Consider the following 23520-nt stretch of genomic DNA (forward strand, 5'->3'; position numbering starts at 1 on the left):
TCTGATCACCCATTCTCACCTCCTACTCAATGGTTGTAATTAGGCCTCAAGTACCCGGCTTTCATCCACCTACCCCATTGTTGTCTATGCCTTTGGATATGTATATGTTGCTTACCATATATATGTTGCCTCTATTTGCTATATTATTTCTACCAACTGCATCTGAGGAAGTGGGGTGCAACCCATGAAAGCTTATGCCTGCTGAAATTAAATTTGTTAGTTTTTAAAGTATTATAGATCATGATACACTTTGAGATCTACGGATAAGTGCTATATACGAGCCAGGTATTATCACCTTCAACAATGTTGTCAACTAAGTTCTGACTGCAGAATCTTCAGTATCAGCCATGAAGTGAGAGGAAGAGAGTCCTAGATTTTTATGAATAGAGCAGAAGAATAGCCGGGAAGGGATTAGTATAGCATTGTCTCATGCTCATTGGTCTATAAGATACTTTCCCCTTGGGAATAGTTTCAGGTTGCATAAGCAGAGACGAAGGTTTCTTCTATCTGGTCAAAGATTAGAAATGCTTGTGGATTTCAGCAGCTTGGAAACATTGCTAGTTACATTTTTTGGCTGAAAAAGTCCAGTTTTCAAGGCAGGAATGTGATACGCATTCTGCATTTGTTATATAAATGATTTCCTGCTGTGATCTAGTTTTCTGGAATAGAACCAGATGGCAGTTGCTATATTCATGTCCTAGTGAAAGTAGAGGAGGAGGCTGGCTTCCAGCAGTCCCCCAATTTCCCTCCCCCTGCACATCTCCCCAGAATTATAGGTGTTGCTTTGCTCTCAGATCCAGGTTTTAAAACCCAGCCGTGTCTACAGGAAATACTAAAGCAAGGGGAGAGATAAGACTAGACTAAACCCTGTGCTTCAGTCCCATCTTTTCCAGCTGCTCTGTATCCCAGCACACACAGATGCAATTTAGCCAAGAAATTCTTTCACCCTGACAGAGAGATTGTGGAGTGAGTCCACGTGACGCTCATAACAAGAGAGACTGAAGCCCCCTCCATAGTCCCATCTCCTCAAACTAGCAGTCTATCTGCCACCACACTGGAGGAGCAGAAGCTTGAAAATGACATGATTATGTTTATTCTGGCTTAAAACAGAGTTCTCTAAGTTTGGGGCCTGCCACACAATGGGCACAAAGGACTAACTGGGGGCCGTGGACAAACCTCTCAGTGGTTCTGAAGCATCTCCATTTTCATTTTTTATAAAGCCTCTAGCTGGTATGGTTGCAAAGAAAAGCATCAAAATGTGATCCCTAACTGATAGAGAGATGCCTGCCTGAATTTGCAGAGAGCCTGACCTCTGAGATGTGTGAACTGTTCCATTCATTTCAGAGCGTGCTCACTCAGGTGCCAGTCATGATACTTTCAGTGTCAGTGTTGTTAACTATCTCACTGCTCACCAAAACGTGCAAGAAAGAATGCACGGAGCTCTATACCACCATTCCCCAGAGTAGGGGCCTGACCTGCTTGGCCTCTGGCCTCTACCCTAATATAAGTGTGAAATAACAATCATGACATGAAGGCAGCCCTCTGCACTGGTACAGAGCCCCATGGAAATTGACAGAGCGCCACGAGGGTTGGACTGAGAGCAAATGAAGACAAGACACAATATGTGAGAGCATCAAAAATGGGGAGGGAATAGGGGTAACATTAGAGAATAAAACCATATGCTTACTATGGGTAATGTGTACTACCTGACTGCAGCATTAAATATATATATGCATGATATATACACAGACACACATATCTATATCTACAAATGCCTAAATAAACTCAGCATGCTATTTCACTTGATTGAAATATGTGTGGATGATTTATGTACATTGGCTGGGCTAATTGGCTCCTGGCTCCGAGACACCTGTGGCCTCCCGGTGACCCTTTAATAATGCCAAGGAGGCAGAAATTAACCACTCCCAGGGCCCCAAGGAGGTGTCGGAGCTTGTCGGCTGGTGGGAACCCTGAGATTCCAGGTATTGCTGATGTTTTGTGAGAGACACTCTGGTCACTTCAAGGAAGAAAAGAGGTTATGGTAAAGGAGGATGAATGAGACTAGATTAGGAACTAAAAGAGTCTCTGGTCAAATCCTTAGCTGGTGTGAAGTTTAAGGGAACTGCCTTGATTTATGCCAGCTCAGAATCTGACCATCTGTGTCTAGGCTTGAAAATCTCACGTGGGTGTGAGCTAGAAGCTCCCAAGTGAATGTCCTCTCCCCTGTTGTTCCCCTTCCTCGTGTATCCCTCTGATCTGCCAAATAATTAAAAGCATTTAGCTCCCACTTCTCTGTAAATAACAGAGAGGAAGTGGAGCTGATTTCTCTTTTGAGCTATGGTTCCTGGCCTGGATTGTTTCTCCACCTTGCAAAGTGCCAGCAGCAGAAAGCATTTTCCATCCCTCACTGCACAGCTCCTGGGAAAACAGTCTGGCATTTGCAGTCAGTGGGTTTGTGACGTGGGGGTGGCTGTGAGGCCCTTGTCTTGCTTCAGATACCCCTCTCCTGCCCACCCCCAATGGCTAGCATGACCTGCTGGTGGGCTTTTTACTAAGCAGCACGTAGTGCTGTGTTGGGGCTCACTCTTCTCCCCCTGACCCTTGCTGGCTCGTGCCCAGCCAGCCCCTCTCCCTCCCAAATGAGATGGATCACAGTCAGGTTTTCAAAGGAGCCCGATGGCCTTGGTGCATGCTGGGTGCTGAGCTATGTTGAAAATCTGGCCATAAGTGGCACAGTGGGAGGTGCTGGAAAATTTGGCCTCAAGCTCTTCTGCAAATCTACTCTTTTTGCACACCCTGAGCGAGCCCTGCCAGAGGTAAACTTTAACTGTGGCCCATAAAACTAGTTGGGAAAAGCCCTGTTTTTTTTGTCTTCCAAATGCACCAAATATCAGGTATTGCTTAAAAACCCAAATCGCCCCCCCTTGGAATGGTACCTGCGGGCCCTCCTAGAAATGACTGCTTAGCCAGTAGGACATGATGCTCTCCTGGTTGCCATAGGAGCTGCTGCAGCACCAATGCCTTGGTAACTGCATTGAATTTCCCGCTCTCAGGCTTGATCTGCCTGTTGGTGGTTTTATAGCTCTGGGCCCTATGCTGTGAATGGGGGAAGGGACAGCAGATAGATGCACTGCTTTAGACCGACAAGCCCCCAACAACGGAGGTCGTGCTGGATGGGTGCAGGGAAGGGTCTCTGCTCTGCTGTGGCCTACGGCGCACAAAGCTTGCGTGTGAGTCTGCAGTGCGGCCTGGCATGATGAATGGCTCAGACAGAAACGGCTTCCGCATCTCTGATCCCAGCCGGAAAAGATTCAGCGGCTCATTGTTTCTGAAAGTTACATTTCTGGAGGAGAACAAACATGGCAACTTCCCCCACCTCAGTAAGACTCTGGGCTTAATAGCTCCTTGGGGATGGGAGGCTGAGAAGCAAGATATTCTGCTTTAATTCTCCCTTCCCTTGTTCTTTTTAACAGGCTGGGTGATACCCTGGGGATGAGCTAAGGTCTTTAGGTCACTCTTCATCTGTCTGAAGGAAGCTTGGATTAGCTACTCAAGCAGAGAGGAGTCTACCTAATTTTCTACATAAATAAATCTCTCTGGTTCAGGACCAGACCTGGCTTAGCTACTTTAAATCCATTGCGATGTGATTTGATTCTTGCATGCTAGCATGTTGGTTACATGTTGCTTTTTCTTATCGAACCAGGGCAGTTGTGGATTTTAAAAATGCAGTGGCATACCGAGGGGGGCCGGGAGGGGACCTGGGGGGGGCGCCAGCCGGGCCCTCCTCCTCAGAGCAACCCCCCGCTGAAATCCCTGGTGGCCACACTGACTCAGATCCTCCGACTCCCATCCTCCTGGCCCCTCAGCCCCCCCCCCCCACTCCCGCTGAGCGCAATGGGGGAGCTGCGGGCACCTCGGCCGCTCAGGGGCCAGGCAGGCCTCCCCCCACAGTCAGGCGGCCTGGGGGCATCTGTCCCTGTCACTCCTGCTCCCGACCGCACCCACAACAGGGGGGAAGAGGGGGAGAGTGGGAAACGGGCCCGCTGACACCCTCCTTCACATGACATCGCTGTCAACGGGGGGAGGGGCGCAAATACAATTATTGGTCCCCAGCTACCAGAGACCCACGGTACGCCACTGTCAAAATGTGAAGCTGTTTGGATTGGTGCCAGCCCTGTAGAGATTAAAGACTCCTTAGCCTTTTCCCACGCCTCCCTTCCCGAGTCATTTCGCTGCCCCGTCCTACCACAGACCCCACCAAGACTTGTTACAATGAACCTTCCTCCCTGCATTCCAGTCCCTGAGAACACGGACTATATTGTATTGCAAATTCCTCTGGATAGGGACTGTCTGCTGTCTGTTACATGGGACCCTGATCCTACTGGGGTCCTATAGAATAGAAATGCTTAATAATAAGCCTAGAAAACAGCATCTGATCCTGTACTATGTACGTTAATAAGTGTACGTTATCATTGCCTCTGACAGGGGTAGGGGTTGGACCTGAAATGACAAGAAAACATTAAAGCTACAGTGCTAGCCCAGGCCAGGTCTACACTAGGCGTGCTTTGCCAGTATAGCTACACCAGTACACCACTGCTTTTATTGTGGACTCAGCTTCCCAGCAACACTGGGCTCTTGCCAGTATCACGTATTTTAGACATCGCCTCCCTCACCCCCTCCAAAGGCAAATAAGTTTGTGACAGGTGTGAGACCTTGGAAGTGTGGAAACTTAAAAAGCCTATGATAGCGAGATGTGCCAGAGGCCAGGCCCAGGGAATTGCCACAAACTCTCTAGCTCTATAAGGGAGGGCTGCCAAGCTTCCCGCAGGAATTCATATCAGTGGGGGGCTAATTACTGCAAATTCCAGCACAGGTAAATAAATCCAAAGAGGCAGCAACCTGGGGGGAATTGTATAGATTGGTTCAGAGCCGATTCAAGAGGCCCAGGAGACAAAAGAGTTTTTGTGGTATAAAGGGCAGCTTGAACTGGCTGAGTGACCTTCATTTTGATCCAGACACTGACCTGAAACGGTAAGCGAGAGGGCAAAGCCCTGCTGGTAGGGTTTAAAGGACTGGACCTCAAACCCCTCCCTATGGAAGAAGGCTGACCCCTGATAAGCTAGCCTGCGGGTAGACTGTTTGGCGTCCTGCTTTCTTAGTAATGCTTTTGTGCTAAAACAAACGTCCCGCGCTCTGTGAAGGCTGCTCAGTGCTGACACTGCCCGTGACCTGGGTAAGAGGGCGAGCCACAGGGGCTGGACGAAGGTCTCGCCCACTGGGTTAATTGTTGTGGGGTGACTGCAAGCCCCAATCCCCAATTTGCAGGGAAAGGGAAGCAGGTCGCCACCCACAGAGAGGTGATCACTGGAGCTTGAGAGCTGAAAAACCCACCTGAGCAGACCGTAGAGGGGGCAAAGGTTCAGATACCTCCACAACCACTGGTATAACCGTGGCTACTCTGAGGGCTCATGTTAGCACAGTTCTGTCAGTCAGGGATCAAACACCCTTGATTGACATAGCTATATTGTCAGAAATGTGTGGTGTAGACGTGGCTGAAGTGTGGCCCCATTGGTAGCACTGAACTTGCTATTATTACTATCCATGTAATTGTCAATGTTTGGTGAAAATAATGTGAATGAGTCAGTTCTAGGGTTCAAAGTGTGTGTGTGTGTGCGCCTCTGTCTCGGGGGCTTTCTTTGCTAACTTTGTTTTTTGCGCCTATATATCTGAGGAATTAAAATATGATTGAGCAGTTTAGATGTGACTAGTTCTAGCTGCACTGGGTGTACCAAGAGGCAGTCTGTGTGTGTGTGTACATGTTTTGTGCTTAAACTTGAGTACAACTGTGATCCATCCCCTTTCTCTCTCCGAATCACTCAGCTGAAGTGAGATCTCCAGTGGCAGCAGCCTGTTTAAGGAAACGCACATCTTCTCCCACCTTCCCAGAAAATGATGGAAAATGAAGTGTTTGCATCATTTACTTTCTACAGCACAATCTTGATTATAAAAATGTATGTTCTTGCCATCATTACAGGACAGGTGAGGCTCAGAAAGAAGGTAAGTTACAACTTTTCTGCACTCCAGAACTGCCAGTGCTGATTTGGGATTTCTGTTTGCATTTCTGCAACTACTGACTTTTTAGTTTGATCCTTTAAATGATTTTATTGAGGCTTTAAAGCAATCCAGAAGCTAAATATTTGATTTCTTTCTTTCTTTCTTTTCTTTCTTTCAATAGCTGGAGTAAATCAGCTTGGTGTGGTATGTGTGTATTCCCCCCCTCCCTCCATCTGCAACTTGATGTTTAGAGTAAGATTTAAAAAGATAAACAGTAATTTGCAAAACTAAAATGCCACACAGGTGAGACACTTCTGAAAAGAGGCTTTTCATTAACATTAGTTTGACAGTTTGTCTGTAAGAAAAACTAATTTAATTTTTAAAAAGTTGTTAAAATGAATAGCAAAAACTCCTAACCCATGAACTAAGTCTGTTTGTGGCTTTTTAAAGGCTGTATTCTTACCTGTGTGTGTGTTTCAGAAGGATCTAACTTCTTAGGGGGTAAACAAGTCTGGAGAGAACTTGTTTTCAGGTAAGGGAGTAGAACAGAAATATTCTCCTAGTGCAGGGAAAAAAACTCTTTGGCATGACATGTCAACTGAAATCAATCACACATTAGCTCATGTTTTTCTCCTCTTGCTAGGACATTCTGTCCTTTTTTTTTTTCCCCCCCTTAAAGAGAAAATTCCAACTGAATACCCTGCAACAAAGTGAAATCTGCAATAAAGCAGTTCAAAAATATTAATAACATTTCTACTGGAAACTGATCAAGCTGTGGGGGTGTGGTGGGTGTATATCTGTGTTAAATAAGGGGCCTGTTTTTAGGACTGCCTCTCACTGTGAAAACGACTGCATTACAGAGCTGGCACTTCTGCGCTGTAGCTGTGATGTAGTTAACTAGGATTGCCAGGGGTCCAGTTTTTTGATCGGAAAGTCCGGTCGAAAAGGGAACCTGGCAGTGTCTGGTCACCATTGCTGACCGGACACTAAAAGTCCAGTTAACACAGGCGGAGGGAGGCACCGGATCATCAGCCCACACCAGCCATGGGTGTAGTTTGGGGCAGCATTGCCCACCGCCAAGTTCTGCGAGAGCCCAGCAGGGCTTGTTCTGCTCAGCCGGTTGGGGGGAGAGATTCTGTCCTCTCCACTCTGCCCTGCCTGCTCAGTCCCTCTCCCTGGCTGAGGCTGGCAGCTTCAGGATGCTGCCTTCTGGGTCCTAGTGCCCATTGTTGTCCTCTTCTGTGTGCTGAGTCCTGTTCTGTATAACGATGGGTGCTCCGGTGGGAGGGGGTGTGGTGTGGGGTGGGGGCGAAGAGGCAGTGGGGAAGGAACAGAGATGGGATGGGGCAGCAGGAAGAGAAGGGGATGGGGAGTGGAATAGGGGCAGGGGTCAGTGGGGAGAGGAAAGGGGATAGGTTGGGCAGAGGAAGAGGAAAGGGAGATGGGGCAGGGGTAGGATTGCCACTCATCTGGGTTTTACCCGGACAGTCTGGTTTTTGGCTTCTGTGTCCAGGTAGTAAGGTTGCCAGGTGTCTGGTGTTTGGGAATCTAGCAAACCTAAATGGCACCTGAACAAAAAGTCTGGTTACTATGAGGGCACGGGGGGGGGGGGGGGGCAGGGAGGGGCACCGAATCATTAACTCACACCAGCCCTGCTCAGCCGGAGCTACCTCTCGCCTGCAGGCAGGGTCCTTGAGATGATCCAGTGAGTGGGGAGGGAGAAGTGAGTGACAGAGGGGGCTCTTAGGGGGAAGAGGCAGGGCAGGGGGTGGTGCCTCAGAGGTCTGGTTACCAGCATTTAGAAAGGTGGCAACCCTATAGTTAGCGTGGTTTGGGCTTGCGCTGTCAGACCGAAACCATTCAACGTCCCAGCAGTGTGCTACAGCCCTGCTGAAGTCCAAGGCTCTAGAGGGATTAAGGAACACAGTCTGGTCCTTTCTATTCTGCAAGGCTGAACTGCCACTACTGTAGATGTGTCCCACCAAAGTAATTCCTATAATGCAGGTGGGGACGTGCTATTTACCATAATCTGAACGCTCTCAGAGTGATCAGTGGGTCTGATAATGATCCTTTATGTACATAACTCACTATGTTCAACCTGGCAAGTGCTGGTTCAGGAAATTGTATTATAGCTATACTTCCAAAAACAACAAGCAAAAGAACCCTTGTGCTTTCAATAGTACAAATAATTCTTTGCCACTTCTGTTAATTGTTTGTTTTGTAGCACTGCATTGCACTGTTAAACAGCTGCCAGGCATCATCCCAGAGGTGGATGCATTTCAGTGCTAGATGAAGTGTCTTCTGTTTTATACAGCAGATCACATGGTGGTGAAATTGAATTAAGCTTGCAAAATGGCTTTGATTACAATCCTGGTTGCTCAAACTGTTTTGTTCTCCCTTGCTTGGGCTCTGTTTTGAAGGTGACATTGATATGGGAAGACTTAAGAAAATCGCTCTAGGTGTCCTGAGTTAAAGGAGGCACATACTCTTCCTATTAAATCTAGCCACATTCCTATGTCCCTTGTTTTTTGGGCGGGGAGGGCTATCTGTGGGAGGAAATGGTTGAAGATTGCGGCTTAACATGTTAGGACTCCTATTTGACTGGGGTGGGTGGTTTAAGTCTATTAAAACTACTTTAATCACTCTGACAACAAGATGTACAAAAATGTAGGTACGGACAACTAATGTCAAATGACACAGCCATCTGCTATATATAGTAATACTGATTCAAGGGCCCTAACTCCCCTCCGCCCCCCTACAGCGGGGAAGAAATTGAAAGCAGGAGCAACCCTATTCCTGTTGAAAACTGTTGGATGCTCCAGTGGATCCTCTCCCTCTCTCCTTGTGCAAATGTCTTGTCGTTGGGGCTCTGTGGTTTTGGATTGAGGCAGATGGACCCAAGTATGGCACACTGCATCCATCCATTACAGCGAGAGCTGGGATTAGAAGGTTGTCCTTGCAGAGCTGAAAATGCATGTCCCCACCACTTGAACGAAGGAGATCTCCCTCCGTTGGCAGTAGCAGTAGGGCCTGTATCTTTGCAAGCTGACGCTAGAATGATGGGGGTTCCTTCTCACTGTCACACACAGTTCAGCCTCTTGAGACTATCACTCCCTGAACCTCAAAACAAATGAGTGAAAAGGATGAAACCCTGGGCCCACTGGAGTCACCGGGAGTTTTGCCACTGACTCCAAGGAGACCAGGATTTCAGTCCTGAAAGATTCAGAATATATTGTAAGCAACTGGAAAAGGGGGGTGAGAATGGAGACTCAGGAATAGCTGTCGCTAGTGCTGTGTGCAATAAGCACGAGGGCTGAGATTCTCCCAAGTCCCACTGACTTTTGGAGATCTGGCCCCAGTTCCCACTAAAGTACTTAAATGTCGCTCTGCTCAGCATTGTGGTGCCTAACCCCTAGGCCGGTGGTTTTCAGCCAGGGGACCCTAAGAAAGGGATCCACAGACACCAGCAACATGTTTAAGCTAGACAGGAGTGAAATGCCATGGAAAGGGGCTTAGATGTTTTAATAGCTCACCTGGTGCTCCTGGGCTGGCTAGAGAGAGGTGCCTCCATCTCCTGGAGCTAGGCTGCTAAGCCAAATCAACCACTTCGATAATTCATGCCCTAGAAGCCAAAACTCTCTGTGTGTGTGTGTGTGGTGTGTGTGTGTGTGTGTGTGTGTGTGTTTGTGTTTGTTTCTCCTATGTCTCTCTTTGCCCCAATTCTCTCTCTCTGCTGGTCTGTGCTGCCCCCCACCTATTGGCAACCTGCATCCAGCCCTCCTGCAAAGGGCTCAACAGGGGGTCTTAGGTGTCCTGTGACATCCTAGAGCGCGCCGAGGGGTTCCATTGGCAGGATAGGCCTTCCCCTGCTTTGGGCCCTCTGTGGCGTAAGCTCAGGCTAGTGCTCTGAGCAGCGTGTTAGCTGCGGGGCAGCATCAAGGCTTCGGCAGCATTTCAAATGCTGCCTGGTGGAAACTTAAGCGCCTCGGGTACTTTGGTACCTGTGGGCTGGGTGGCAGCTGAGCGGCCATTTTGAAAATGTCAGTGCTTGGTGCCTACGTGGTGGATTTAGGTGCCTAAAGAGGCAGATGGGGTCCCTAAATACCTTTGAGGATCTGGCCCTGGGGGGGGGGGTGTCCAAATCCCTACGCAGCTTTGACAGTCTCATCCAAAGAGCCTGATCCTGCAAACCCCTGTCAGAGCAACCTGCACACTCCAGTGGACTGAGCATGTCACTCAATTAATCACGTGCAGAAGAGTTGGCCCCAATACCGTGCGGAAAAGCGGCACATTTAATAAGAAACAGGAATGACCACTTCATGCACGCTATGTGCAGCACAGAGGAGCTGGCTTTGCTGTGGGAACATTAACTCTGCATTTCCTGACTCCCTTTTAACTGAGCAACCTTCACATTGTGCGGCAAACTGAATTGCACTTAGCTTCCTAGCTCTACACCTCGGGCTCCCGTGAGCCCTGGTGGGAAGCATCTTCTCGTGCCTCTTAGATGGGAATTCTGTCTTCCAGGCTTTTGCCAATCCAGAGGACGCCCTGAGGAATGGAGGGCTGCAGTACTATCGAGAGGACCCAGATGTGGAGCGATGCCGCAGGCAAGTACTGATTTGTGAATTCCACTGGCCAGCACATGGCTGGAATTCCTCTTGCGCGGTGAAACAGTCCTCAGTGGCTGCTTGGCGTCATGGGAAATGCAAAGCAAAGGGCTCGTTAATTCAGCAATTACCTAACAGACTGATGGACTGGAGCCTGGAGCAGGATCCCATCAGTTCCTTGTGCTGGGGCTAGTTAAATATTAAATGGAGGGACTGGCTCATGAAACATGGAAGGATTCACACCTGGGGTCCTAAAACCATCAACCCTGAGGGCCCTATTATAACTGGCTCCTTAGGGTCCAGATTTCAGCGTGACCCAGACTACTGTAGGCATGTCTCAAATTAATGCACTATGGTTCCCCCACCCCTCAGCTCTGCCAGGACCCAAATCTCCAGTAATCCCTGCATTGCTCTGACCATCTCAGTAATGACCAGAAATGCTTGCTGCTATTCCAGTTCTGGGCTCCCATGCAATTCTGCCAGTGCACCTGCGTCACTGTTTCACTCCTAGTTCTAAGAAGAGACAGTCGGTGGTGTCCTCTTGTGTGTTGGTTTTGCCTTCTCAGGGTACAAACTAAATTGAGACCCCCCCCTTAATCTGAGCTCACTTTATTTGTGCTCCTGGCTAGATTTGATCCAGGTCTCCAAAAGATGAAAGACTAGTGGGTTAATCCACCAACACTGTATCTTCACAAGGAATTTTAAATCTGTGTTAAGGAATTTGGTGTTACAATAGTAATCCGGAGCCTAAGGCCCGGTCTACACTACAGAATTAGGTAGAGGTAAGGCATCTTACGTTGACCTAATTCTGTAAGAGTCTACACCAGTGGTTCTTAACCTTTCCAAACTACTGTACCCCTGAAGCCTGAGTCCCACCCCCACGGGGCTGAGGCATGTAACTTAGTTTCATGGCGCCCCTGTGGCTCCAGGCAATTGCCTTTCTTGCCACCCCCAATACCAGCGACCCCTCTAAAACTGTCACAACCCCCAGGTTGAGAAACACTGGTACACTAAACTGTCACTCCCACTGATGTAACTCACCCGCTACACCGGCTTCATATCTTCATCTCCGTGAGGCCTGGTCTACAATGACAATGGAGGTCGACATAACGCTGCTTACTCGCCCCCCTTAAAATATGCGTCTCCACTGGCACATCAGTTCTGCTGACCTAAATCGCAGTAAAATTTGACTTAATAAAACCACCTTCGCAAGTGGCGTAACGCTGAAGTCGAATTCAGTGGGTCAACTGAGCATCAGTGTAGGCAGTACGCAATGTAAATCGATGTCATTGGCCTCCGGGAGGTATCCCATAATGCTCTGTTCTGACCGCTCTGCACATTAGCAGTCTGCTGCACTGTGGCCACGTAAACAGGAATTAGCTCCTCCCCACAAGCCCCGGGAAATTTTGAATTCCCACTTCCTGTTTGGTCAGCGTGGAGAGAGCTTGCCAGCACAGCTGGTCATGGCGACTGCACGCCCCAAATGTGTTCCAGCCTGGAGCCAACCTGAGGTCTTGGATATCATCGGTCTGTGGAGCGAAGAGTCTGTTCTGGCTCTGTTCCAAGCCAGCAAAAGAAATTTGGATATCTACAAGAAGATATATTGTGGCATGTTGGAGAAGGGGCACAACAGGGACGTGCAGCAGTGCCGCGTTAAGATCAAAGAGCTGCAGAAGGCTTATCAGAAAACTAGGGAAGCTAACAGTCATCCTGGATCCTCACCAAAAACATGCTGATTTTACGAGGAGCTGTATGTGATTCTCTGCGGAGACCCCACCACTATGCCACCACGCAGCATTGATACCTTGGGGGAATCCGAGGCCAGGATGAATGAGGATGAGTCTGTGGATGAGGAGGAGGATGAGGAGAACAGGGGGCAGGCGAGTGGGGTGTTCCTTCTCCCTGAAAGCCAAGAGCTGTTTGCAACACAGGAGCAGCCTGCCCAGACACAGGAAAACGTGACTGACTGGGATGCCAGGGAAGGCATATCTGGTGAGTATGTACTGCAAATTGCATGTCTTTGGTTATATCCCCTGTCCAGTGGGAAAAAGTGGTGTGTGTGGCAGTGAGGCTGTGCTTCCTCATACTTGGTGTGCTTATGCATTGAGTTCACCCCAGAAAAGATTATTTATGTGCACAGGAATGCTCTGAGATCCTCCATGCATATCTCAAGGAAGCTTTCATGGAGGTACTCTGCAATCCTTTGGAGAAGGTTTCTTGGGAGGGCAGTCTTATTTCTTCCACCGCGATAGGACACTTTCCCCCGCCATTCTGTTATTAATTGTGCAGGCATCATTGTGGAACACAGCATAGCAGCATAAGGGCCAGGCCTGTAGCCAGATGCTTGCATCAAATCCTCCCTTTCCACCTCTGTGACCCTTAGCAGGCTGATATCACTCATGGTTACCTAGGGAAGATACCTAGGGCACACATTTACAGTAGAGGACCAAGAAAGTTTTTTAAAGTGTGTGTTATTGCACAGCCAGGGATGGTTTCTTGGTTCAGCACACCAAAGTCCCTAAGCAGGACATAATTGCTATGGCATCCGCAAATGGGTTCCCATTTTTCTACTCCAGAGATGGTTAATCCATACCCACCCCTCACCCTTTCTTCCGCCTGTGAAAAGCCTGATCAATTGGGAGCCCCACATTCATGCTGCTCTTAGGAGCATGGACTTGTGCAGCATGGGCCCCAGGGATTTCTCTAACACAGATGCACTCGCCCCTTGCTTACCATGGCTGGAACGGCGCTCCAATCCCTGCAATAATTAGGCAATGGAATGCGGTTGTAGCCTTCCCTTGGTAATGTTCAGGGGACTTATTTTTACATTGTAACATTGCTTTTCATCCTTGGGATGAGTTAACAATGGCTACCTTGTGCTCACAGTTGACAATGTGGCCTTCAATACACCACTGTCTCGTACTCCTGTAGAGCACCTGTTGAAAATAAGAAAGCGGGGAAAAAAACCCCTGGGATAACATGTTTAATGAGCTAATGAATGCCTCTATGGCTTCTGACACAGAGCTAAGAGCGTGGAGGATTTCATTATCTGACAAACTGAACATAGACATGGACAACAAGAACGCAGCACAGGAGTATGAGTGTTCAACACAAGAAGAGATGCTGTGTATAATGTGGGATCAGTCAGATATGTTGAGGCATCTGGTTGAACCTCAGGAAGCTCAGCGGCAAGAGAGACTCCCTCTGAAGCCCCTGCGAAACTCTGAGCTAACGCAGTCTTTTCTAGCCCCCACCCCAAAGTGGTCTAGGAGGTTGAGCAGAGTGCAGTACGTGCTGCACTCCTCACCGGTTGAGGCGAGCAGAAAAAGGCGACGGCATCTTTAAGAAGTAGGGATGTGTGATTCTTTCCTGCGTGCGCAGCCAAAATGGGCTCTGTATCCCTGGCCCCACAAAATGCATGCGAAAAATTCCATTCTGTTCTATTTCCCCCCATGTAAAGAATCACCAATAAAGAAAGTACTGCTTTCCAATTTATTACTCTTTATTTATTGATTGATAAAAAGGGAATAAAGGGAGGGAGAAGTGTTGGGGGGAAGGCTGTAGGGAAAAACATACTGCTTCACATTTCATTATTGTTTGTTTATTGATAAGAAGGGAATAAAGGGAGGGGGAAGGAGGAGGGGGACTGGAATGGTGGGTGAGGGGAAGAAAGGGGAGCTGGCTCAGTGGAGGATGGGTAGGGGATGTGAAGTGAAAGCACAGCACAGATACGCAACACATATTACTGTTGTATCTCATTGCAAAAGCGTTTTTTCAATGCTTCCCTGAGGCACAGCGCTCCGCGATTGGCTCTCAGCATTGCAGTGGCATCTGGCTGCTAAAAATTTGTGGTCAGCCTATCTGCCTCCACAAACCAACGCAATGGGACCTTCTCCCCCTTTGTCTCACAGACATTATGGAGCACACAGCAGGCAGAGATAACTATTGGGATGTTTTTGTCACTGAGGTCTAATCTAGTGAGCAGACTTCGCCAGCGCACTTTTAAATGACCAAATGCACATTCCACCACCATTCTGCATTTGCTGAGCCTATTATTAGAATGCTCCTTCTTGCTGTCCAGGTGCCCAGTGTAGGGCTTCATTAGCCAAGGAGCAAGGGGTAGGCAGGATCACTATTGGCATTTCCACATCGCCAATGTTTTTTTTTATGGTCAGGGCAGAAAGTGCCCACCTGCATCTTTTTGAACAGACTGGAGTTCCTAAAGATGCGCGCGTCATGCATCTTTCCAGACCACCCCACATTGATGTCGGTGAAGCATCCCTTGTGATCCACAAGGGCCTGCAACACCACTGAGAAGTATCCATTTCAGTTTGTGTACTCTGTGGCAAGGTGGTCCGAGGCTAAGATAGGGATATGCGTGCCATCTATTGCCTCACCACAATTTGGGAACCACATTGTGGCAAACCCTTCCAATATGTCCTCCACGTTTCCCAAAGTCACTACCCTTCTTAACAGAAATCTATTAATGGCCTGGCACACTTGAATCACAGCTGCTCTCATGGTGGATTTACTGACTCCAAATTGATTCCCAATTGATTGGTAGCAGTCTGGCATTGCTAGTTTCCACAAAGCAATGGCCACTCTCTTCTCCACTGTCCGAGCTGGTCTCAAGCAAGTATTCATGCGTTTCAGGGCTGGGGCGAGCTCTCCACAAGTTCAAAGAAAGTGGCCTTTCTCATTCGAAAGTTCTGCAGCCACTGGTCATCACCCCACACGTTCATAACGATGCAATCCCACCAGTCGCTGTGGCGCTCCACCAACTGCAGATGGTACGTGACAGCCTGCAGCAAACGGGAAGTGTTTCGTTCTATGGCTTATAGAAAAGCGGCCTCTGTAACATGGCAATTTTCAGCACTGTGGCTCCTGTCTCACCCCTGAAAATACTGCAGAATAAGTTGTGAGGTGTTTGTGATGCTCATGCATGGCAGAGACTGAAGGGTTTGAAAAAATGGCGCAAAAAGGAGATTGTCTGTTTGTTTTGGACTGGGACAAGAAGGGGGGGAGTACGTTGCATCATAGGTGGATGACAGCCTTCCCAAAAGCCTCTGCAGCTAGTTGCACTGTGGGATAGCTACCCACGATGAACTGCTTTGATTGTCGACCCAAGCACGGGTAGCGGGGATGCAATTCCCCGACGCAATGAGCATGGTGTGATCACACTCCTCCAACTGCTAAAATTCGGTGGGTGTAAGTCGATTTAAAATAAATCAACTTCACTCCATGGTGTAGACATAACCTGAGAGGCGTAGTGCTTAGGTCCATATAGTTAGGTCGACACAGTGTCAGTGTAGACACTGCGTTGCTTACATCGACTATTGCTGCCTTTCAGAAGCTGTCCCACAATGCCCCACACTGACTGTTAAATTGGTACAAGCGCTCCTGGGGAGGATGTGCACTGCCGACACAAGGAGCATAATGCGGACGTGCAAAAGCAGTTTAATTACTGCAGTGGCTGTACATCAATGTCACTTAGGTTGACTTAATTTTGTGGTGTAGACTTGCCCTCTGTGTGTGTGTGTGTTAGCCAGTTCACTGTAAAATGCTAATATAGACAAGGCTGTGTAGTTGTAATTGTGATGTGTCAAAGCAAGCTCTGCCATGGGTGATGGGGTATAGTGTTGATCACCTTGCTACAGTAAAAGGCTCAGTACAAGCTGCCTGCACATTGCCTCCACTGGAATTTTCCGTGAAATAACTAACAGGAACTCTCTTAAAATCCCCTTTTTTTTGGCAGTGAAGATGGAGCTCTAGTGAAGACAAGGTAGGAGTAATTTTAACCCATGCTGGCTGGTCAAAGTAAAGCCCAAGGGGAACTTAGAGTCTACCTTGGGTTAAAGAGACAACAGCTGTGTCGTAACCCATGTTACAATGCTAGCAAACCCTTCTCCAAGTGGGGACCAAGCCTGGTTTTGCCTCAAGCCCCAGCAGCATTAGTGAGGAGGGAAGAATGGGAGTGACTCGGTAATAGAAGATGGCTGTGGTTAGGAGTCGTTGTGCAAAGTGAGCCACAAAAGGACTGGAGAAGAGAGCTGGTTGCCAGTGACAGACCTGAAAGAAAACAAGCCAAGAGTCTGGAATCCTGCAGCCTTATAAGGAGGCCCCCTGGTAATAGAGCTGGCCTAATAGCTGCCCGGGTTTTTTCTTTCCATTTCCCAATCCTCTGCTGAAGCCCTTCTGGGAGGGCTCTGTGCGCTGGCACAGCTAGCGCCTGAGAGTTTATTTTTGTTGAGCTGAGGGCTGATTAGTGGCTGAGGCAGTTTGGAGGCTGTTTGCCTTTCTTCCTCCATGGCGTCCAACATGTCAGAGGAGAAACTTGTTGCATGACGCAGAAACGGTGGTGAAATGAGTTGGGTGCGGGGAGGCTTACAGTTGTTTACTGCAGAATAGAAAGCTGGATCTGGTATGTAAGCAAAGGATTTGGGAGCCTGCCTTTCATGTCTGCTGCTGCAGGAAAAATACAGAGCAGGCAGCAAGTGCTCTGTGCTTATGGAAGTGGGGAAACGCACTGTATGGAAATGGTATGTGAGAGAACAAGTTGCCCCCTTGTGTCTGCCCACAGGGAGGGTAAGCAACCTGCTACTGCTACCAGCTAAGGGAAGTGGCTGACTGAAGAGTCTGTGATTTCAGATTTGGGGGTGTGTGCGTGTGCCTACTGACAGCAATCGGGCCCCAAGGCAGAACAGTCCTGTCCTGTCTCTTTCGCCCATGACCCCGTCCATCCCTGCTCTGCCACCACGTCCCTCCCCGCTCAGTCCCCCTCCTCTCTTCCACACTTCCCCTTCTCCCAGGTAGCAAGCAACAGCCGGTGGGGGGAGGGGAGGAAGGGACGCGATGAGCAGTGATGTGGGGGGCAAGCAGGGGAGGAGAGCTGGGACACAAGTGGGGAGCAATGGCGGTGAGGTCGAGGAGGGGGGAAGGAGTGACGCAGCAAGCGGCGGGCCTGGGCGGGACCTGGGGTGAAGTGTGGGTGGGGCAATGGATGGAAGAGACCCAGGCCCTTTTAAATTGTCGGGCCCCCGGGCGACTGCCCCCTTTGGCTCCCCACCCACCATCAGCTGGCCTGTGTGTGTGTGTGAGAGAGACTTCACCGAGTAATTGTATCATCCATGTGGAACAATGACCTGCCCTTTTGACCTCACACGCACTGAACATGCAAGGCCATGCCACATGGAGGAGGTCTTTTTACACAGAAATGCACTCGGGCAGGGGTGTCTAGGGTGGCCAGGTGTCCGGTTTTCAACGGGGAAGTCTGGTCGACCTGGCGGTGCTCGGTCACCTGCAGGAACCGGCCTCCACCATCGGGGGGTGGGAAGAGCGATAGCTGCTGCTGGAGCCTGGAGGAGCACTCAGGAGCGGCTCTGGTGGAGAGAGGTGCCAGCGGAGCGGCTCCCCCCCCCCGCCACAGTCACCCCCTCAAGCCCCAGAGCGTGGCTCCCCTTCCCCCCGTCTTGCCCCAGTCACCCCCAAAGCACGACTCTTCCTCCCCTGTCCCGCCCCAATCACACACCCCTGGAGCGTGGCTCTCCCTCAAATGCCCTGCCCCAGTCACCTCTCCACCCCTAGAGCCCTGCTCAGCTGGTGGGGGGAGGGCAGTGAAGAGAGCAGCTGGCAACAGTGGAGGGGGAAGGAGGAAAAGTGGGAGGCGGGGCCTTGAGGGAAGGGGCGGAGCAGGGGTGGAGCCTCGGAGGAAGAGGTGGAGCCAGGGGGGTTCTGATAGCAGTGTCCAGTTTTCACAAATTAGAAAGTTGGTCCCCCTAGCAGGGTCACGTGGGCGGGGGTGAGTATCTACATTTAAAAAATCAGGACTGCACCCCCCTCCCCATTTCTCATGGAGACTTTGCAGCATGCAACATGGCCTGGCTGCCCAGGCTAAGCTGTGTGGCTCTGGATTTACACTGGTGTAACCAAGGGAAGAATTTAGCCCACAGACTTTAGCTACCAAGGCAAGCTCCACGGGAATGTTTCAGCTGAAAGAGGCGCTCAGGAAGCAGCTTTTGACACAGTCACCCAGGGAGAGGGTAAATTAGAAGTGGGGTTGGGCCTTTTAGTCAGATGATAAAATCTGGATTAAAAACAAACACTCAACCACTGCTTTCCTGGTCCTGCAAATGTTGGCTCTGTCTGGTGGCAGGAAATGGCTTGATTGAGGTGTTGGCCACGGGCTGTGGTTGCCTTGTTTACATAAAATCGCATTTATGGGTCTGGCGTGAGGATGAGGAGACAGGAAATGGTGACTGGCTGCTCTGGGAACGCCTACGTTTGGTGCACGCTCTGTCTCCCTCGGTAATGGGGATGTGATGATTGGAAGCAGCTGCAAGGCATCGGGGCCTGTCATCCAGCTCCCACTTCCCAGCATGTCTGCCTCAGTGCAAACGTTCAAAGTCGCAGGCTCTCAGACCGAGGCATGCCAAGTTAGCTAATAACAGGGCCAGACGCAGGGATGCTGCGGATCAGTGTGGTGGACTCCTGCCAAGGCTATCCGTGCTATGGAAAAAGCCAGCTCTCAACTGGACAGCATCGATTAGAGACTAGGATGAAACTTCTAAAATCCAGGTTTTCAAAGCCTTATCACTGAAGGCTTATTGCTAGAGCTGGTCAAAACATTTCCAACAGGAGAGTTTTCTGTTAGGGAAAGTACTGATTTGACAGAATCTGAATATTTGTGGGAATGTCTAGGTTTTTTTTTTTATCATTTATCATTGTTTTATTTAACTTTTGTTATAGTCTTTTCAATTGTGATGTAACGTGACCCCTTGTCTCAGAACAGCATGCCTCGTCCTATCGTACCATGCCATGATGTGAGGATGTGGTATTTCAGGACATGATACAGTGCCATGTCGTGATGCCGTCGAGCCACGTGGTGGTGATGTGCCATGCGGTGTCTCATGTCATGCTATCACATTACACCGTGATGTGAGGAGATAGAGCCTAGCTCATAAAATCTGAAACAACACACTTCAACTTTTTGTCCTGATTTGAGAGGAAACCACATCTAAAATCTGGGAATTATCCATGGGATGGAAATTCCAAATGCAACCAGCTGTGCTTATTTGTACAGTTTTAGCACCTAGGAGTCATGGACCAGGGCCCCATTGTGCTAGGTGCTGTACAAACACAGAACAAAAAGTCCCTGCCCCAAAGAGCTTGCACTCTAAGTAAGGGCTGGTACATTGAGGTATCAGTGGAAGACTCTTTGGCCAATTAGAGACCCAATAATTTTTTGACATCATAATTACCAAGCCAGTGAAAGCTGACTGAGCGAGGAATGGTTTTGTTTTGGTCAAGCTGTTCAAGAGACTGTCCTCACTGACACATACAGGTGTTTTGTTTTGTTTTGGTTTTTGTTTTGGGGGGGGGGTTTGGGAGGGAGGGGTGATTAACACGCATTATCTTGCTAACAAGGCCACCTGTAGGGCTTCCTGTAAGGTAGTTAGGTGAGGTCAGTCCTATAGCCCCTGCATGTGTTGACCCCCACCTATTTTAACCCACAGTAAAACTGCAGTGCTGTAGCTCCACTGTGTTGTTACAACAGGATAGCTAATGCGTTTTAGTTATCCTGTAGTAAGAACACACTTTTTTGTTTGTTTGTGAATGAAGACAAACCCTAAAACACTTTAAAACACTGATTTAACTCCTGTGCCCGTCAAAGAGTTGAAAGGAAAGATGATGACTTCTGATAAGGGCTGAGAGAGCCCCCACCCCATTGCTGTAGGTCCCCTAATGAGACCTCCAGTTAAAACAAGCAAGGGAAGCAGAAAAATAGAAGCAAAACCCACTCCAGACTCTTATAAAGAAGCCAGCAGTAGCGTTTCCTTTTGCAGGTTTCCTGTAAAGGTATTTTGTAGAGACTGGCCCAGACCTCACAACTCAGAGCCGCCTTGGAATTTCCAGCATTCCATTACTGGTGACTGTTCAAATTAGGGGTGTTTTTTATGGGCCCTGGCTGTAACGGATATTGAGCCCTGCAAGAGGTATGCTTCTCTAGAGGGTGACTAAGTGCCTTGTCATCTTTATCGTAAAATATTTAAAGGTGAATGTAAAATTCAAGTGGTTTATGGTATAAGCCTGGGCTTGAGAAATAAGATGCACCAATTTCCTGTCCCATCTCCACTCCCTCTGGGTTCTGCTGCCCCTGCTTATGCAACCAGTTTCAGCTCAAACAAAAGTAGCATTAGGTTAGAATTACCTGTCAAAGGTCTGGGATTTTGCAGGCTGGAAAGCGGAACCTACTGAGTGCCAACTTAAAAAAGGACACTGAAAACAAGATTTTTGTGGGAAAAGATAATCCATCCTTGGGGGGTGGCTCCTGCTGAATAAATTGGAGCAGTGTTGATCTGGAGATTATTCTATGCATGGGTTTTGAGGGTGAGACGTGGGGGAGTGACCTTACACTCTAGGCTGGGAGCTGCAGTTGTGAAGGAGGCTGATTTCTAGTGGCTTTTTGAAGGAGGTCTACACTGATCTTAATTTTTGGGGGCCCAATCCTACCGGGGATAGAGTACCCTCAGTTTCTATCACTTCAGTGGGAGCTGAGGGTGCTCAGCACCTGATCAGATGGTGGGGGGGCTCATAAAGAGAGAATATGGTGCAAAGCTCCTGTCCAGCTTCCATTAAGTCCAATGGAAGGACTCCCATGGACTTCAACTGGGAGTTGGATTGGTCCCTAACAGGTCATCATGAACTTGACCATTATCTTAACTATAACTACTATATATATAATTCAGCATAGCTGATAGCACTGCATATACTTAAGGGTGCCCAACACTTCCCGTTAGATTCTTACATCCCCAGAGGACGTGGGGTGAAGCCAGGGAAACACACCAAAAAATTAGTAAAAGCTTGGATGATCTTCAATTTTCTTTTGGCACCTCCTTGGGAAATTTGGAAAAAAAATCCCAGTTGGAGACAGTCTTGTCATTTACACACACACACCTCTGTGCTGCCACAGTGAGTGCATTTCATCCAGGATTTTGCTTTCCTGAGCTTCTAGGAAGCATTGCTTTGTCCTTGTTTCATAAACTCTTCCATTATGGGCAGGGCATGGGGTGGGGTAGCTTTAGTGAAAAAGTGTGTCTTGCTGTAGGCTCTAAAATCAGTCGGATGTCCTACCTATTGCAACCTTTCTGTATCTTCCCCTTGCCTCATTTTTCATTACTAAGAACACTTGCCTTAAAAAGACACTGGGTGAGAAAATTAGGTGCCCAACTCCCACTGAAATCCAGCTGAGTTGAAAATCCCGGTGGCTCTTCATTTCTTGGCTCACTTGCTTCTGCTACTTATTCCTCACCAGTAGTCAGTGGCATTCCACCCCACAGCAACCCAGGCATCCCGTTCTGTGCTGTACTGATGGGCTTCAAAGGGAGAGTCCATCTTGTCCAGAAGGGTAGGGACTATGACATGGCCTGACGAGTGTATGGGGGGGCGGGGTGTGTGTGGAAAGGAGAATTGTGCGGCTCAATGATTGGTGGAGGAAATGGACTCCAAAGCAGCCCTGTAAGCCTGAACTGTCCTGTTCGCATTTTCAGGGCCCATCGCAATGACATGGAGAATATCTTCCCCTTCCTCTTCCTTGGGGCCATCTACTCGCTGCTGGACCCCAATCCCATCGTGGCAAGGATCCACTTCCTGATCTTCTGCGTGGGGCGGATCGTTCACACCGTGGCGTACCTCCTGCAGCTGAAAGCTCCCACGCGCTCGGTGGCGTACAGCGTGGCACAGTTGCCCTGCTTCTCCATGGCGCTGCAGATCCTCTTTGCAGTCCTAACACGCTGGTAATGTTAAAGAGAACCTGCCGATGCTGCAACCTGGATTAGAAAGAAACGACGGCGACTTTCCCAAGAGATGGACTCCCTCTGCTGTGGCTTCAGTGCAAGAGATTTCCAACTGGACGGTGCTCACAGCTCACGTGAAAGTCCCCTCTGGGTGCGTGTAGCACCTTGTTTCCAGGAGCGGGCTGCAGAGGTGGAAGGCTATCCTCCAGGCAGCTGGACGCTCATGCATTAAGCGCTCAGTAATGCCTGTAACTTTAGCGCCCTCATGGCCAAGATGGAGTCTGCTCTGCAGCCAGCTCTGGCTAAGAAAAGGCGCGTGCAGGAACGCAGCAGGATAAGTCCCTTCCACCCCAGGGGCACCTGTTTCAAACCCCCTGGAGTGAACACACACAAACGCCGGGGTAGTATAATGCATATAGGAAAGGGAAATATTTATTTACGGAGGGATGAATGGCGAAAATCAACAGGGGGAAAGACAGGGAGAGCAGTAAAACAGGGTTACCTTCTACACAAGGCCCCGCAGGCGCAGTGGTACCACGGAATGAAAGGGCAGACCCCGAACAAGGTGTCTGCACTCAGAGTTCAGGAGTCCTGGGCAAAGTCCCAGCCCAGGGGTGAGTCTTGGGTGCTCCTGATCGTCTTCGGTGTCAGTGAAGCCCTGTCGTGCCCTCTTCCTCTGCTCTGCAAACCCACCCCACTTAGCTAGCTACAGCCACCCTCCTCATTCCCAATGCAAAGTCACAAACCCCAGTACTCACGGCCCCATACAGCTCTGGGCAGCAGGGTTCTGCTCCGGTTTGTCCTTCTCGGGTGATTCCTCCCAGTCACAGTGCTCCTCCTGGCTCCTGGCCGCTCTGTCCTCCCAGGCTTCAGGCAAGTTCTCGACCGTTTCACTCTGCGAGGGCCTGCTCAGTGCGGCCCTTCTGTCTGGAGCTCCAGATACACCCACCCTGTCGCTCTCCCTCGCTGTCCCCCCAACAGCCCTTCCTCCCACTGGAACCATCTTCACTCCCCCCCTCCTAGCAAAGATTTAAAGAGGTCATGCTTGCTAGATCCCACCGGGGTTA

General features: G+C 49.2%; 1 protein-coding gene across 2 annotated transcripts; it reads left to right on the forward strand.

Annotated features, from left to right (window-relative positions):
• Positions 1–1926: 1926 nt before the first annotated feature.
• Positions 1927–23315, forward strand: PTGES (prostaglandin E synthase). Of its 2 annotated transcripts, none has more exons than XM_067541997.1 (4): positions 1927–1982; positions 5881–6057; positions 10579–10661; positions 22208–23315. In XM_067541997.1, exons 2-4 carry the CDS (start codon positions 5950–5952, stop codon positions 22455–22457), a joined length of 441 nt encoding a protein of 146 aa, XP_067398098.1. In that variant the 5' UTR covers positions 1927–1982; positions 5881–5949; the 3' UTR covers positions 22458–23315. The 2 variants fall into 2 exon arrangements, with proteins under 2 accessions (XP_067398098.1, XP_067398099.1); XM_067541998.1 differs by having other exon boundaries at positions 5881–6039.
• Positions 23316–23520: the final 205 nt, after the last annotated feature.

The sequence above is a fragment of the Emydura macquarii genome, unplaced genomic scaffold, assembly GCF_026122565.2.
Source record: "Emydura macquarii macquarii isolate MOO-44397 ecotype Brisbane River unplaced genomic scaffold, CSIRO-AGI_Emac_v2 contig_691, whole genome shotgun sequence".
NCBI lineage: Eukaryota > Metazoa > Chordata > Testudines > Chelidae > Emydura > Emydura macquarii.